The sequence below is a fragment of the Rousettus aegyptiacus genome, unplaced genomic scaffold (genome assembly GCF_014176215.1).
Source record: "Rousettus aegyptiacus isolate mRouAeg1 unplaced genomic scaffold, mRouAeg1.p scaffold_m13_p_4, whole genome shotgun sequence".
NCBI classification, from domain to species: Eukaryota; Metazoa; Chordata; class Mammalia; order Chiroptera; family Pteropodidae; genus Rousettus; species Rousettus aegyptiacus.
In genome coordinates, this window is record NW_023416307.1 from 55,511,304 (window position 1) to 55,523,694 (window position 12,391).

The 12,391-nt window shown below is 51.2% G+C and overlaps 1 protein-coding gene across 2 annotated transcripts in view; it reads right to left on the minus strand.

The window, feature by feature from the left end:
- Positions 1-1,683: 1,683 nt before the first annotated feature.
- The window catches only part of NR1I2 (nuclear receptor subfamily 1 group I member 2), a 31,076-nt gene continuing 20,368 nt past the window's right edge, over positions 1,684-12,391 (minus strand). Inside the window, exons 4-10 of one of the 2 annotated variants that reach the window (XM_016158801.2) lie at positions 11,502-11,635; positions 9,968-10,155; positions 8,771-9,045; positions 5,404-5,546; positions 5,077-5,193; positions 4,623-4,728; positions 1,684-3,265 (exon numbers count right to left, since the gene is read on the minus strand). In XM_016158801.2, the coding sequence (XP_016014287.2) occupies positions 3,121-3,265; positions 4,623-4,728; positions 5,077-5,193; positions 5,404-5,546; positions 8,771-9,045; positions 9,968-10,155; positions 11,502-11,635 (1,108 nt within the window). In that variant the 3' untranslated portion in view covers positions 1,684-3,120. The other variant, XM_016158802.2, reaches the window with a different exon arrangement.

Below are 12,391 nucleotides of genomic sequence, written 5' to 3' on the forward strand. Positions count from 1 at the left end.
CATTTTTAATTTCTAAGTTCTTCCAAGAAGCACTGACCAACCAGTCCTTTGGGATCACATTTCAGGAGAGCAGTGATAGTGAATGCTATTTTAGGTGTTCTAAAAGGGTAGGTAGGTAGTGAGGAAAGGAAGAGATCAGGTTGCATGCAGATCCTGTTCACAGAAGTTTGTGAAAGGAAGTGAACAAAAGTGATGGAGTGGTCACCCATTTTTCAGGTGTGAGAATATTCCACTTACTAGCACTTTCAGATTTAGGAGAGCTATGGGTATATCACAGGAATGTGTCCAGAGAAAAGCTGTTTGTGGAGGATGGCATGATGAGGCCCACAAGTTGTCAGAAGATGGGAGGGAATGGTCGATCAAATGCATGTTTCCCTTTACATTCTCTCTTCTCTAGAAAGAAAGGAGAAGCCACCCAGGGCCTTCCCACAAGGCTTGTTGATGTCAAGGTTTTAGTCGGATCATTAAAGTCTGAGTCAGGTAGGGATTGGCTGCCCAGCGGCTCCCAATAGTGGTGGAGCCAGAAGGTAAACAGTAACTTACTCAGACGGTCTTCTCTTCTGAGCTTTGGAGACTGACAGCATTCTAACCTAAGGCCAAACCGAGAAAAAGAATGATAGCTACAGGGATGCCTAGAAACTGATGCTTAGTTCAGTTCATAAACTAATGCTAGAAAGCTCGGGGAAGGGAGCAATAGGGAAATTCAAATATTTGAAGAGTAGAAAATTTGAATCTGGCTCCTAGTCCTACACACTCGAAATCCACAAAAAGAAGTATCCTGTATGACCACTTTGGTACATCTAACCTTGAATCTTAACTACACTTGGACTACACTTTGTTATCATAATATAAAAGTCATATGTACATATCAATTTAGTGTTTGGGGAACTGCCCAGATACTTTTAAAATTGATACCAGGAGATGAGAGTTTACATCCCTTCTCAACCTCGCCTTGCCTTCTTCACCTTTCTGTAGCCTACACTTAAGAACCATTTCAGGCTCTTGAATGAATAGCACACTCAAAACTATTCCGGTGAATAAAAGGAAATGCATATGATTTATGAACACAGACTGAATGAAATTTATATGTCCAAATGAGACAAATTCCTGGAGGCAAAAGCTGCATTCATTCATTCTATTTGCAGAGAGGAGATTTTATTTCTCCTTAGTTTCTTGTCTAAAAATGATGGTGTTCTATATCCCCTCAATGCAGAAGAGGCTGGTAAAGCTGGACAGCATGCAAAGAATAGGTTTGCTTGCTTTGCTATACAGTGTTGATGATTTCTTATATTTTCAAAGTTTGGCCTGTTTCTTGTAAAGCGGTAAAATTTTTAGGAACAGATCTTGCTAACTTGTAGCTTCATTTGTGTCAAAATATTAGACTTTAAATCAATTACTCCATTTTTAATTACGGTATATTAAAATTTTATATGGAGCAATCACGAGATAACCAAGTTAATGCATTTTTTATCAAAATTTAAAACTTTTACAATTTTTATTTATTTATTTTTATTATGGTGACCCTGGTTAATGAAATCCAGTATGTTTCAGGTGTACAATTCAACAGTAAGTCATATATATTTTGCATTGTATATTCACTGCCCACAGTTAGATTTCTTTCTGTCACCACGTATTTGACCCCTTTTACCCCGTCTATCTCTCCCCTCCCCCTATCCTCTGGTAACCACTAAATTAATGCATTTTTATGTTCTTGCAGCAGCCAGTCTTCAGATGTATAAAGTTCAATAGTAAAATTACTTTAAAAAAGTAATAGAAATTTATATATGTGACATTTCTATTTTCCCACTCCCACATGTCTTTTTCCCCCTGAAAAGAAAGCAAAAAAAGATTTATATCTCTAGCTGAAAGTTAACAACGTCCTGTTGCCTTCATTTGACGTGAAACCCAGGAACATATTTGCTAAGCCTAGTTCTTAGGTGTGAAATGCCTTATGTAAAATCAGTTAAAATGTAATTGGCAAAAAAAAAAAAAAAAAAAAAAAAACCTGTTTTCACTCAGCATGGCTATAAACAAAACAGACACTTTCATATTCCTTAGCTTTGAAAATAGATATGTAAACGGGAACATATGGTACATGAGTATCTAGCACATTTATTAACTGCTTGTCAACATAGTCTTGTCTCAACACCTCAGTGTTCCAGCCTCAGGAGCAAACCCAATCCCAGGTTCAGAAACGGCGCATACTCTACCTCAAGTCACACGTGTGCACACAGCCAGTTAGTGTCTTCCTCTCACCAACCCATGTCCCAGGGATCCCTCGCTTGGGGCCCTGGTTGCATGCAGGACCCCAGCATCGCTTAGCATCCACGCAAAGAAATTTCTTAATGTCACCTGTCACTTCTCCTTTTGATTGAAGTTATTTTTGTTTCTGCTTTGTTTGCTTTAATGAACTATAAATTCTTCAAGGTCGGGATCCATGTCCTAGTCAGCATGTATACCACAGAGCGGGCTGCATATTGTTGATACTTAATAATGTGTTCAAATGAATGCAGAGACACAGAATGAGGTGCCCAGAAGGAGGGAAGAATGGACACACTGAGTGGTCAGAACAAGCTTCTGACATTTGCTATAGGTTTTCTGGCTTCTCTCCAGAATACTCCCACAGACACCAATTCACCTGCTGATCAACACAGGTCTGCAACGCGCCAAGCAGTTCAGGACAGGAGGCTGCAGGTTAAGAGCGAGTGGGAAGTAGGAGAAAGGGGTACTCGAAGTAACAGCAAAAAGACCCAAGAAGCTAATGAACTCGAGTGTGGGCATAGACTATCAGACGGTTTAGTCACCCTCTCCCCTCTCCCACCATGACACTGAATCCCAGACCACAGGGCCTTTTCTAAGGAACAGGCCTTGCCTCTTGATGGGTCTGACCTGTAGGCCAATGCATTCTCCATGTGAGGGTCTATGGCTTTGCTCTCCGTGGACTGCGGTTGGGGGCTGGGGGACCCAGGTCCCCTTCCTGGGGAACGTAAGGCAGCATCATGAGCCCTCCACGGTGTTCCTCCATCTAGTCCCGTCTGTTCCCGGGAGTGGCGGTCCTGAGAGCTCTGCCCTGCAGAAGCGCTCGCGACCCAGGGCAGCTGCTCAGCTCAGCTGCTCAGCTCAGCCGTCTGAGGTGCTGAACAGCTCGCACATGAGCGGGGTAGCAAAGGGGTGGATGTCCTGGATGCGCAGCAGCCGCTGTGTGTGCTGGGCGCTGATGCTGCGAAGCTCGGTGAGTGTGGCCATAACCTTCAGGAACAGGAACCTGCAGGCCAGCCAGAGGACAGGGTGGAGGCGCAGCCCGCACTGCCCAAGCCCAGCAACCCTGGGACTGCCCTGAAGGTGCACAGGTTTGGGGGTTTTAATCTCAAGACATCTCTGGGCAGCTGAGAGACAAGGCTCGGTGGAGTACTGTAGTTTCTCTTTTAGCTGCAAGAGAAGGGCAGAAAGCCTGGGGGACTTGAGAGGTGGACCTGCACTCCCCATCCACCCCTCATCCTCTGGGCTTGAGTCCTGTACACAGAGACTTCCTGGGAACACCTAGACATTGCTGATGCCAAGTGCATCGGTCAGCTGGGGTTTTGGGAGTGGGAATTGCTATTTCGGCTAATGGCTGGGGGTCAGGACTGAACAGAGCAGTTGTGGAGGCAGGGACTGTCAGCTGCACTCGCTTCCTGGACCTAGACCAGGATCTAATGGCTGAGACACACCTTGTGCCTCAGTTTTCCCATGATGTCTCCTGGCTCCACACGGGGGAGGAATGAGCAAATGAAGACACGGCCACAGCAGCGTCCCAGGATGATGGGCTCAAAACTGAAGCAGGCCAAGTAGGGACTCAAGCTTTGAGCTCACACCAGCACACCAGTGCTGGCCTTCACCCTTCATGGCCCAGGCCTACGGACTGCTGAGGCCCAGCGCAGGGGTGAAAAGCCCTGTCTGGCAAAGCCCCAAGTAGCCTTCCACCTTTCGGTTGTGACCAGAACAAACGAAGGAGCTTCTTGCCCCATTTGCTTGTCTTTGTCCTGGGAGGCAGTTAGGCAGTGCTTGAGAGTGTGGGCAGTGGACTTGGTCAGCCTGGGTCCACCTCCAGATCCTGTCTGGCTGTGGAAGCTGAGATGGTTACCCTGAGCCTCTAGTCCCCACGGGATGGTGGTGGCACCCACTCAGTGGGACTGTTTTCAAGATTAAAGGTGATAATACATGTGAACTTCTTGGTACCAAGGCTACCACTTCACAATACATGATTGCAATTATAGATTTGTTATCATCATCGCTATGGCTGGTTGTTGCTAGAAGACCCTCTAGGAGCCTCACTAGACTACCTGGCTGCTCCCATCCCTTAATGACAGGTGCAAGGAAGCCCCTGCGGACTGAGCTGTGCCCAGGGGGCAATGTCCCGGAAGCTGGGCATGGGTTTATCCAGTGTTGGCTGAAGCTCAGGCTGGCTGGGCGGGAGGCGTCAGTGGAGGTCACAGAACAGCGCCCCCAAGCACCAGTAATCAGAGGCTGCCCCAGGAGTAGCTCCATTCTGCTTTCCCAGAGAGCCCCAGAATAGGTGGGGGCCCTGGAGGGCGGGAAGGCCAGGGCCCCACCCCCACACACCCTCCCTGCTTGCTGCTCACCTGTGGGCGGGCTGGGGCCGATTGTACTCGATGTAGGCTTTCAGGGCAATGGTGAATCGCTCCTGCAGCTGGTCCACCACGCCGCGCTGGACCACACCTGGGCGGTCTGGAGGGAAGGGGAAAGCAGAGTGGTGCCCGTAAGGCCATGGGGACAAAGACAAGCTCGGTCTAGCCCAGAGAGGGCAAATTGCCAGGCAACTACCCTCCAAAGCCAGAGATGCCCAAGCAGGGAAATTAGGGGAGCACTAAGAGGATTGTGCATCACCCCACAGAGCCAAAGAGAAATCAGCCCAAGTCCCCATCCTGGCTGTGCAGTGAGTGGGGGTCAAAGCCATCAGCTGAGACCCTCCCTGGGGAGGGCAGAGGAGGGCCTGCCGCCTCCCGCAGCTAAATCGAAGGGGAGCGAGGAAGCCCGGGAAGGGGCGAGGCCAAGCAGGATCCGTGGGGTCCTCGCCTGGGGAGAAAAGGGAGATGGCCTGCATCAGCACGTATTCCTCCTTATGCAGCTGCAGCTTCTTCAGCATGTAGTGAAATTTCAGCACAGGCTCCAGTAGGATCTGCTGGAAGCCACCTGTGGGTAGGTGCAGGACGAGGGGCAAACTGGTCAGGAAGTGGACCCAAAAGCCGGATTTCCCTCATCAAGGCCTTTCTTCCTATCGTCCAGTCTTCTGCCCTACACATTCGTGGCGTGGCTCCTCTCCTCCCCGCCCCCCACTCCCCACCCCCAAAGTGTGTTTCTCTCTCTCCCTCTGCCAGGGCAGCCAGGCAGCTCTCGGGTCACCTTCAGGGTATTCCAAGCAGTAGGACAGCCGACCACACTCCCAGGTCCCGGTCTCTGCATTGAACATCGTGTTGAACCTCAGCTGGCACAGCTCGAATGTAGCCCCCTTCAGCAGGGAGATCTGGTCCTCGATGGGCAAGTCCCTGGAAGCAAGGATGCCAGCGGAGGTCAGCTTCCCAGGAAGCCACCACAGGCCAGCACCTCTCCCCTAATCCAGAAAGCACGGGAGGGGGAGGGAAGAGGCAGGATGGGCTCCTACTGTGAGGATTGTTGCTGTTGCTTTCAGCGGCCTCCGATCTCACCCCCTCCCAATCCAGTCAAGCACATTCCTTCTCCCTACCACCTTCCTCTAGTCTCCTACCTGCAGGGACTCCCCTGCCAATGGAGCTTGTCATCCAGGTCCCTTACAGCCTGGCCCCGTCTCCTCTAACTCCCAGCACAGCCACTGACCCACAGCCGATGCCGTAGCTCCTGGTCCCTAGCCACACACTTTTGCCTCGGTTTCCCCATTTGGAATGGCCGCCCCTTTAGCTTCGCTGGAGCAAATGGTGTTAGTCCTCAGGCCAGCTTGTCTTTGTGCCTCCTACAGGTCTTCCCAGAGTGCAGAGTCCTGCTGCTGCTGCTGCTGCTCTTCAGCGTGAGCTCCGTGCAGAGGGGGCACTTGTTTCCTGCAGCCCATTTCGGATTTCGTACGTTTGCTGCTTCTCTCCAGGCAGCCTGAATGTCTTAAGCCCCACTCCCAGTGATACGGGCCCTCGCTTGCAAAATTCTTATCTTTTTAGTAAACCTAGTTTTTTCTTTCCCTCTTTCTTTGGAGAAAGACCCTCTCCCTGAAACTTAGATCATTACCTTGAAACTGGTGACTCAGGTCCTCTGGCTATTAATAAGGGTCATCGAAACTCAAGATTCTCCTTTGCCCATTATAAGGCAGGAATGGCTTTAGGCCAGAGCAGAGCCCTTAGAGTCCCAGAAGGGAGGGGACCTTTAATCCAAGATTTTTCTTTCTTTTACGAAATATATTAACCAAACCTGTTTTCCTTTACCCGCTAGATATATAATTCAAGTAACAAGTTCGTATTTTCGTTTTTCTTTGTCTAGGGACAGAGGCGGCACTTCGGGGGGATACCCAGGACCCCGTCCCAAGGCAGTGAGGGAAAGAGCTCCATGAGACCCCAATAGACAGGGACGATGACCCTCCTCAGCAGGAAGCAGATACAGAAAAAGAGACCTCCCATTCGTTGACATCCATACTAATGAAAAGGGGGTTCATGGCTCTTAGAAAAGGGTTAGGTAGGAAAGTTAGATAGGGGATTTCAGGTCCACCTGCAAAGATGCTGGGGTCATCCTATCCTAGAAGGGGTCCGCCCTAGTCTGCCCATAATTAAGCAAGCCAGAAGGCATTTTTGGGCTAAAAGTAACACAAGTGAGGAGATAATTGGGTATTAGTTTCAGCCAGTCACTCACACCTGTGCAATGAAGACCCAACGACCTGTAACTCACCTGAGCCTCATTATACCATCATTATAATATGATGCACATGCTCAGAAGTTCATTAATAGCATTATAACCAACTGAATTCTGGGAACAAACATGCACAGAAAGCAAATGATGAATCACTGGGTCCTGTCAATCTTAGCTGTCAATCAAGGAAGCCCACGCCTCCAAGAAAAGTAATCACCCACAGCAAATAGGGATAAAAACCCCAAAGGCTGTTACCAGGCCTTTGAGCCACACTTCTCTTGCCCAGGTCCACTTCCACGTCTGGAAGGGTACCTTCGCTTCTAATAAAGCTTTTTTTTTTTCTGCTGTGTTTTGGCGTCTTGCTCAATTCTTTATTGAGACATTAAGAACCTGGACAATGCGTCGAGAGAGGAATCCAGTCTCCGGTCTCACCAGCACCGAGCACAGGCCTAGCCACAGTAGCTGCCTCTAAGTTCATGATTGGATTGACACCCCTCCTAACCTGAGAGGCTCTCCGCCTGGCTTTGCTCTCCTCGGAAGTTCAGTCCCTTGTTTTCCTCAACTCTGCCTTTTTTAGATCCATGATACTGAGCTACGAATGCTATGAAATGGACCTTATCTTCTTGTCTCCCCAGTGTCCAGCCCAGGACCTGAGAGGCAATGGTTCTGAACTCTGTAATCTGTGCTTTCAGATCCGGCCTCTCTGATTCACTGCAACCCTGTGCAAGTCCCTTAACCTCGGTGAACCTCGGTTTTCTATTTGTAGAATGAAGGTGATAGTAATGTCTGCTTCCTGTGTGGTCATTCTCAAAACTGCAGCCAGGAGAAGCAGCGAGTAACCTCCCACCCTGGTGTTAAATTGTGGGTCATCAGAAATCAGTAGGGATGGCCCAGGTCCCCATGTGTAAATAGGCCCCTCCCCTCGCTCCCTGGACCTAATTTGCTACAATCTGAATCCTACTTCACCCTGTGGTCACCCTCACCCCATTACATAAGTCCTATGTGTGGGCCCCTGGAATATAACCTGCCCTCTGCCTGTTGATAAAATCAGGGTCTCCGTGTGTGTGTGTGTGTGTGTGTGTGTGTGTGTGTGTGTGTGTGTGTGTGAGAGTGAGAGAGAGAGAGAGAGAGAGAGAGAGAGAGAGAGAGAGAGAGAGAGAGAGAGAGATTCAGCTCTACCTGACCAAGCCCAGGTGGCCAACCCCAGGACAGACATGCCTAGTGCCACCTCCAGCCCTGAAAGACTACGTATTACGGGTCTGTGTTTGCTATCACACCCTGTGCTCCAGGGTTTCTCTCACTAAGCTGTTGTCACCACGCCTCGCTCTGAGCAGTCCCAATCCTCTGACTTCAGGACCACCCTTCCTCATGGCCTTCTCTGCCTTCTCCTGGTGGCCGATTCCTGGAGACTCAGCATCTGTTCCTGTCTCTCCCCTCCCTCTGGACTTCTTCCCTTTCCTTCCAACTCCTTCTTTACTCTGGAACTATCAACTTGTGATTCCTGCCCTTTTTCTTGTGGGGCGGCAGGGGGGGCGGGGAATGGGGAAGGGAATTACTGTCTGAATATCCATTGTGTATGAGCTGGGTGCTTTGCAGATGTTTTCTTATTTCATGTGACAGCCTTACAATGCAGACATTAATAGCTCCCTTCCAGTGGATGAGGAGGCTGAGCCCAGTAAGGTTCAATGGCAGGCTCACAGTCCCAAAGCTAAGAAGCAATGCAGCCATGGCTTCATTCCCCAACAGCGCCAGGTGCCTCGGGGGCAGGAGGACGTGGCCAGAAGTAAAGAAGGGTTTTAGGGTACCAACAGTCATCAGCTTCAGAGAAATCTACTCCAGACCCTTTGAACCTGCTGGTCATTTTCTGCTCCTTTCCAAACCCATCTACTCAGGCCCTGTGTCCTACCTGAAGTGGGAGATGACTTTGGCAAAGTCGATGATGCCTTTGAACATGTAGGTTGACATGTCAGCGATGTGGGGCAGTATGGAAAAGATTTCTTTCCCACTGCTGTCGGCTGGGGGTTTGTAGTTCCAGATACTGCCATCTTCCCCCCGCAGCTGAAGAGAGACCTTCACTGAGCACAGATCTTTCCTAATCTGGCTCCACTGGACAGCTTCTTCCCCCAATGGAGTCTGCAGAGACTCTGAGATCTCACGGCCACTGCTAAGCACCTCCGGCAGCTGGGACAGAGTGGGAGTGGAGACAGGAGAGAAAGCGTGTATTCTCCCAAACAGGTTCCCACTCAGGCCCCGATGCGCACACAGCCACAGCTACAGCCTGAGAGGATACACAAGTGCAGGCACACACGCACACACGCGCGCACGCATGCACACACTCACTCACACACACAGAGCACTCACTTCTCTCTGCTCTTCTATCAGGTAGTGCACTTTCTGTATCTGTAAACTGATGGTCCCTCACATCTCTGTCTGGTCAGACATGGGTTTGCTCCCTGCCCCAGGGGAAGGTGAAGGAGCCTCCACCTATGGGTGTGTCCCAAGCATCCCTGACCTTGTGCTTGGGATACTCAGAGAAAAGGGTCTGGAAACTACAGATGGGAAGAACAGACTTCTGGGGCCACTGACTACCAGTCCTCCGAGCTGGGCAGGTCACCTGAGATGCCGTGAACATGGAAGGGACGGAGGGCACGGGGTCACACGTGGCTGACAGTGCCGAGATCACTGATGTTTCTTGGATCTGTACACAACTGTCATATCCCCAACAGGCCCTGACCCTGTCCTCATAGAGCCCTAAACGCCAGCAGCCCTGGGGCATTTCCCCTTCCGGAACTCCATTTATGACTTAGACCCAATTCTTACCTATTGTGGAAGGAGAGAGCAAAAATTCTCAAACCTGGCCATGTATCAGAATCACCTGGAATGGGAGGTCTTGCCAAAACATAGATGCTGGGCCCACCCTCAGAGTTTTTGATTTGGAGTTCTGTAGTAATGTAAGAATTTGCATTTCTAACAAGTTCCCAGGTGCTGCTGCTGCTGCTGCTGCTGCTACTGGTCCAAAGACCATGCTTTGAGGACCCCGGGGAATGAGATTGGCATTTTAAGGAGCTAGCATATTTGCTGAGCCAACTCTAAAACCTCATACCCGGAAATCCTTGAAATGGGAGAAGGTGGTGTCGAAGGTTTTCATCTGAGCGTCCATCAGCTCCCTGATCATCGTCTGCTGCTCTTCAGTCAGACTCTTGGCTCCTGGCGGCTGCGTCCTGATGCGCTTTCCCTTCTTACTCCTGATCAAGGCCCGCCTCTGCTCCACGGCCGCATCAGACATGATCACTGCACAGACAGCCAGGAGCAGGCTCAGGTTTCTTTGAGGAGCTGGGCCGCCCTTCTTAACACCCCCCACACCCCCCCCCCCATCCCCTGCCCCGTAAGGGAAGTGCTGGCGACAAGAAACTTGCCCTTCTCCAGACTCAGAGGACTGAGGGCTCCTCTGGAGAAACACTTGAGTAAGGACAGAGGGGACGTGCAGCTGGCATGCTGCCTGCGGCTGTGGGATTTGCTACAACTTTGTGGCACAGAGGGAACCAAAAGGTGCTGGGTTCGAGCGATGGTTTTGCCACTACCTAGCGGCGACCTTGAACAAACCCCCTAACCTCTCTAGGAGCATTCAGCTTTCTTCTTTGTAATCTGCAGTGACAGTGCTCAGCTCCTATTGCTGTTACAATGAGGCATTGCATGGCAACTGCCTAATATAGTTCCTGCCTATATTATAACAACAAGGCTCCTCAGACTCCCCCAAGTTCTCTTGGTCTCCAAGCCCCTGGACAGCTGGGGCTACTGCTTAGCTAGAAGTAATCGGCCCAGCCCCTTCCTGTGTAGCCTACAGCTTCAGGGCCTCCCACGGATCTCTGGAGCCTAGGTTTGTGTGCAGAGTGAAGCCGTGGGGGTCCTTGGTGGGGAAGAGCAGGGACAGCAGGCGAAGGCCTCACGCTCAGCTGGTCTGCAGAGAAGGCTCTCTGGCCACATGCCCAGGGAACTTGTCCCCTGAAAGAGGCCGCCCACTCTGATCGATGGAGAAAAATATGCACTGGAAGCTTCCAGTCTTTTCCTGATGAGCTTTAATCTCTGAGTGACCTGGGAGGACAATTATACCAAAGCTTGACAGGTAGAATGAGAGCATCCTATGTCACCTGTCTGCAAACAGGTCCTCTGCAGGACACCAGGCCTGGGACAGCCAATAGAAGATTGGGGGTCATATCGCACCGTGTGTCTCTGGCTTTCCTCTCCCAAATCCACTTCCTCCAATATGGCTAAAGTGCATGAAGACAGTTATGAAAGGGACAAAAGGAATCATGCAAGAGCAACTGAGGGGAAAGGGACATAACCCTGGCCAGAGACACCCACCACACTCAGAGCGGAAGGAAAGATTCCCTCTACCTGTCAGACCCCCCTGGACAGGCCATGGTGCTGCCAGCCGATGGGCTGCAAGCTCTGCTCTATGTGCCTGCCTGTTGCACACCAGTGACAAGCTGCCACATAAACCCGTGCACGCGTGCACACACGCTCACGGTGTACATCTGCACGCGTGCAAATGCACATCCCCACAGCCCATTCCTACTCAGCTCCAGGCTCACAGTGCACCTGGCCCCACACCCGCCTGGGCGCACCCCGCTGCTCACTCTCCTTCTTCATGCCACTGTCCAGGCACTTGCGCAGGCGGCAGGCCTGGCACTGCCGCCGGGTCTTCTGGGTGATCTCACAGGTGCCCTTCCGGAAGGGGCACCTCAGCTGGATGTTGCGCTTCATGGCCCTCCTGCGAGAGAGCAAAGAGCAAAAGGTAGGCCGTGGGGAACAGGCCAGGGGTCTGCAGGCCACACCTCTCCCTCCCAACCTGGGAACAATAGCCACACCCTTTGTGGGCCCTTGTGGGCCCAGCCTTTGCCTCTGCGTTGGGTCAGGTTCATAGGAAAGGTACATGGGGTTGGGGGGCGGGCGGCGTGGAACTAACTCTTTAAGCCACCAAATGGTCTGGGCTTCCCTTGTGGCCTCGGAGTGGCTGGAACAGAGGGAAGGGAGGAAAACTTTCCTGCAACATTCACACTGTGTTTGTGCTTTCAGTAGGCCCTTCTGGCCCCAGCCGCTTCTGGAAGGCTGCAGCTCAGGGCCCCAGGCCCAGCTGCTTCCCCACATCCCTGTCCCTGTCCCCCTACATCTCTGTCCTTGTTACTGGAGTCTGCTGCAGAGGACCAGGGCTATGGTTCCATGGAGGTGGCCTCTTCCTGGACTCCTCCTTCTCAGAAGGGGCAGCTGAGCAAACTCTACCCTGGTAGTGTAGGAAACAGAAGAAGCCCCTTCCCTTCCCCAGCCAGGAGCAACTGGGGAGCCAGGAGCAACTGGAGGAACAGGTAACTAAGGGGAGGCTTTCTATCTCACTGGCCAGTGGCTTCTCCTGATAGGCCTGGTGTGGCAAAGAGGCTCAGAGCCCTGTAATAGTGGAGTGTGTGGGCACCACAGCCACATGCCCTTGCCTGGCTGTGCCAAGTAGGGAGACGATGGGTTCAATGCCTTT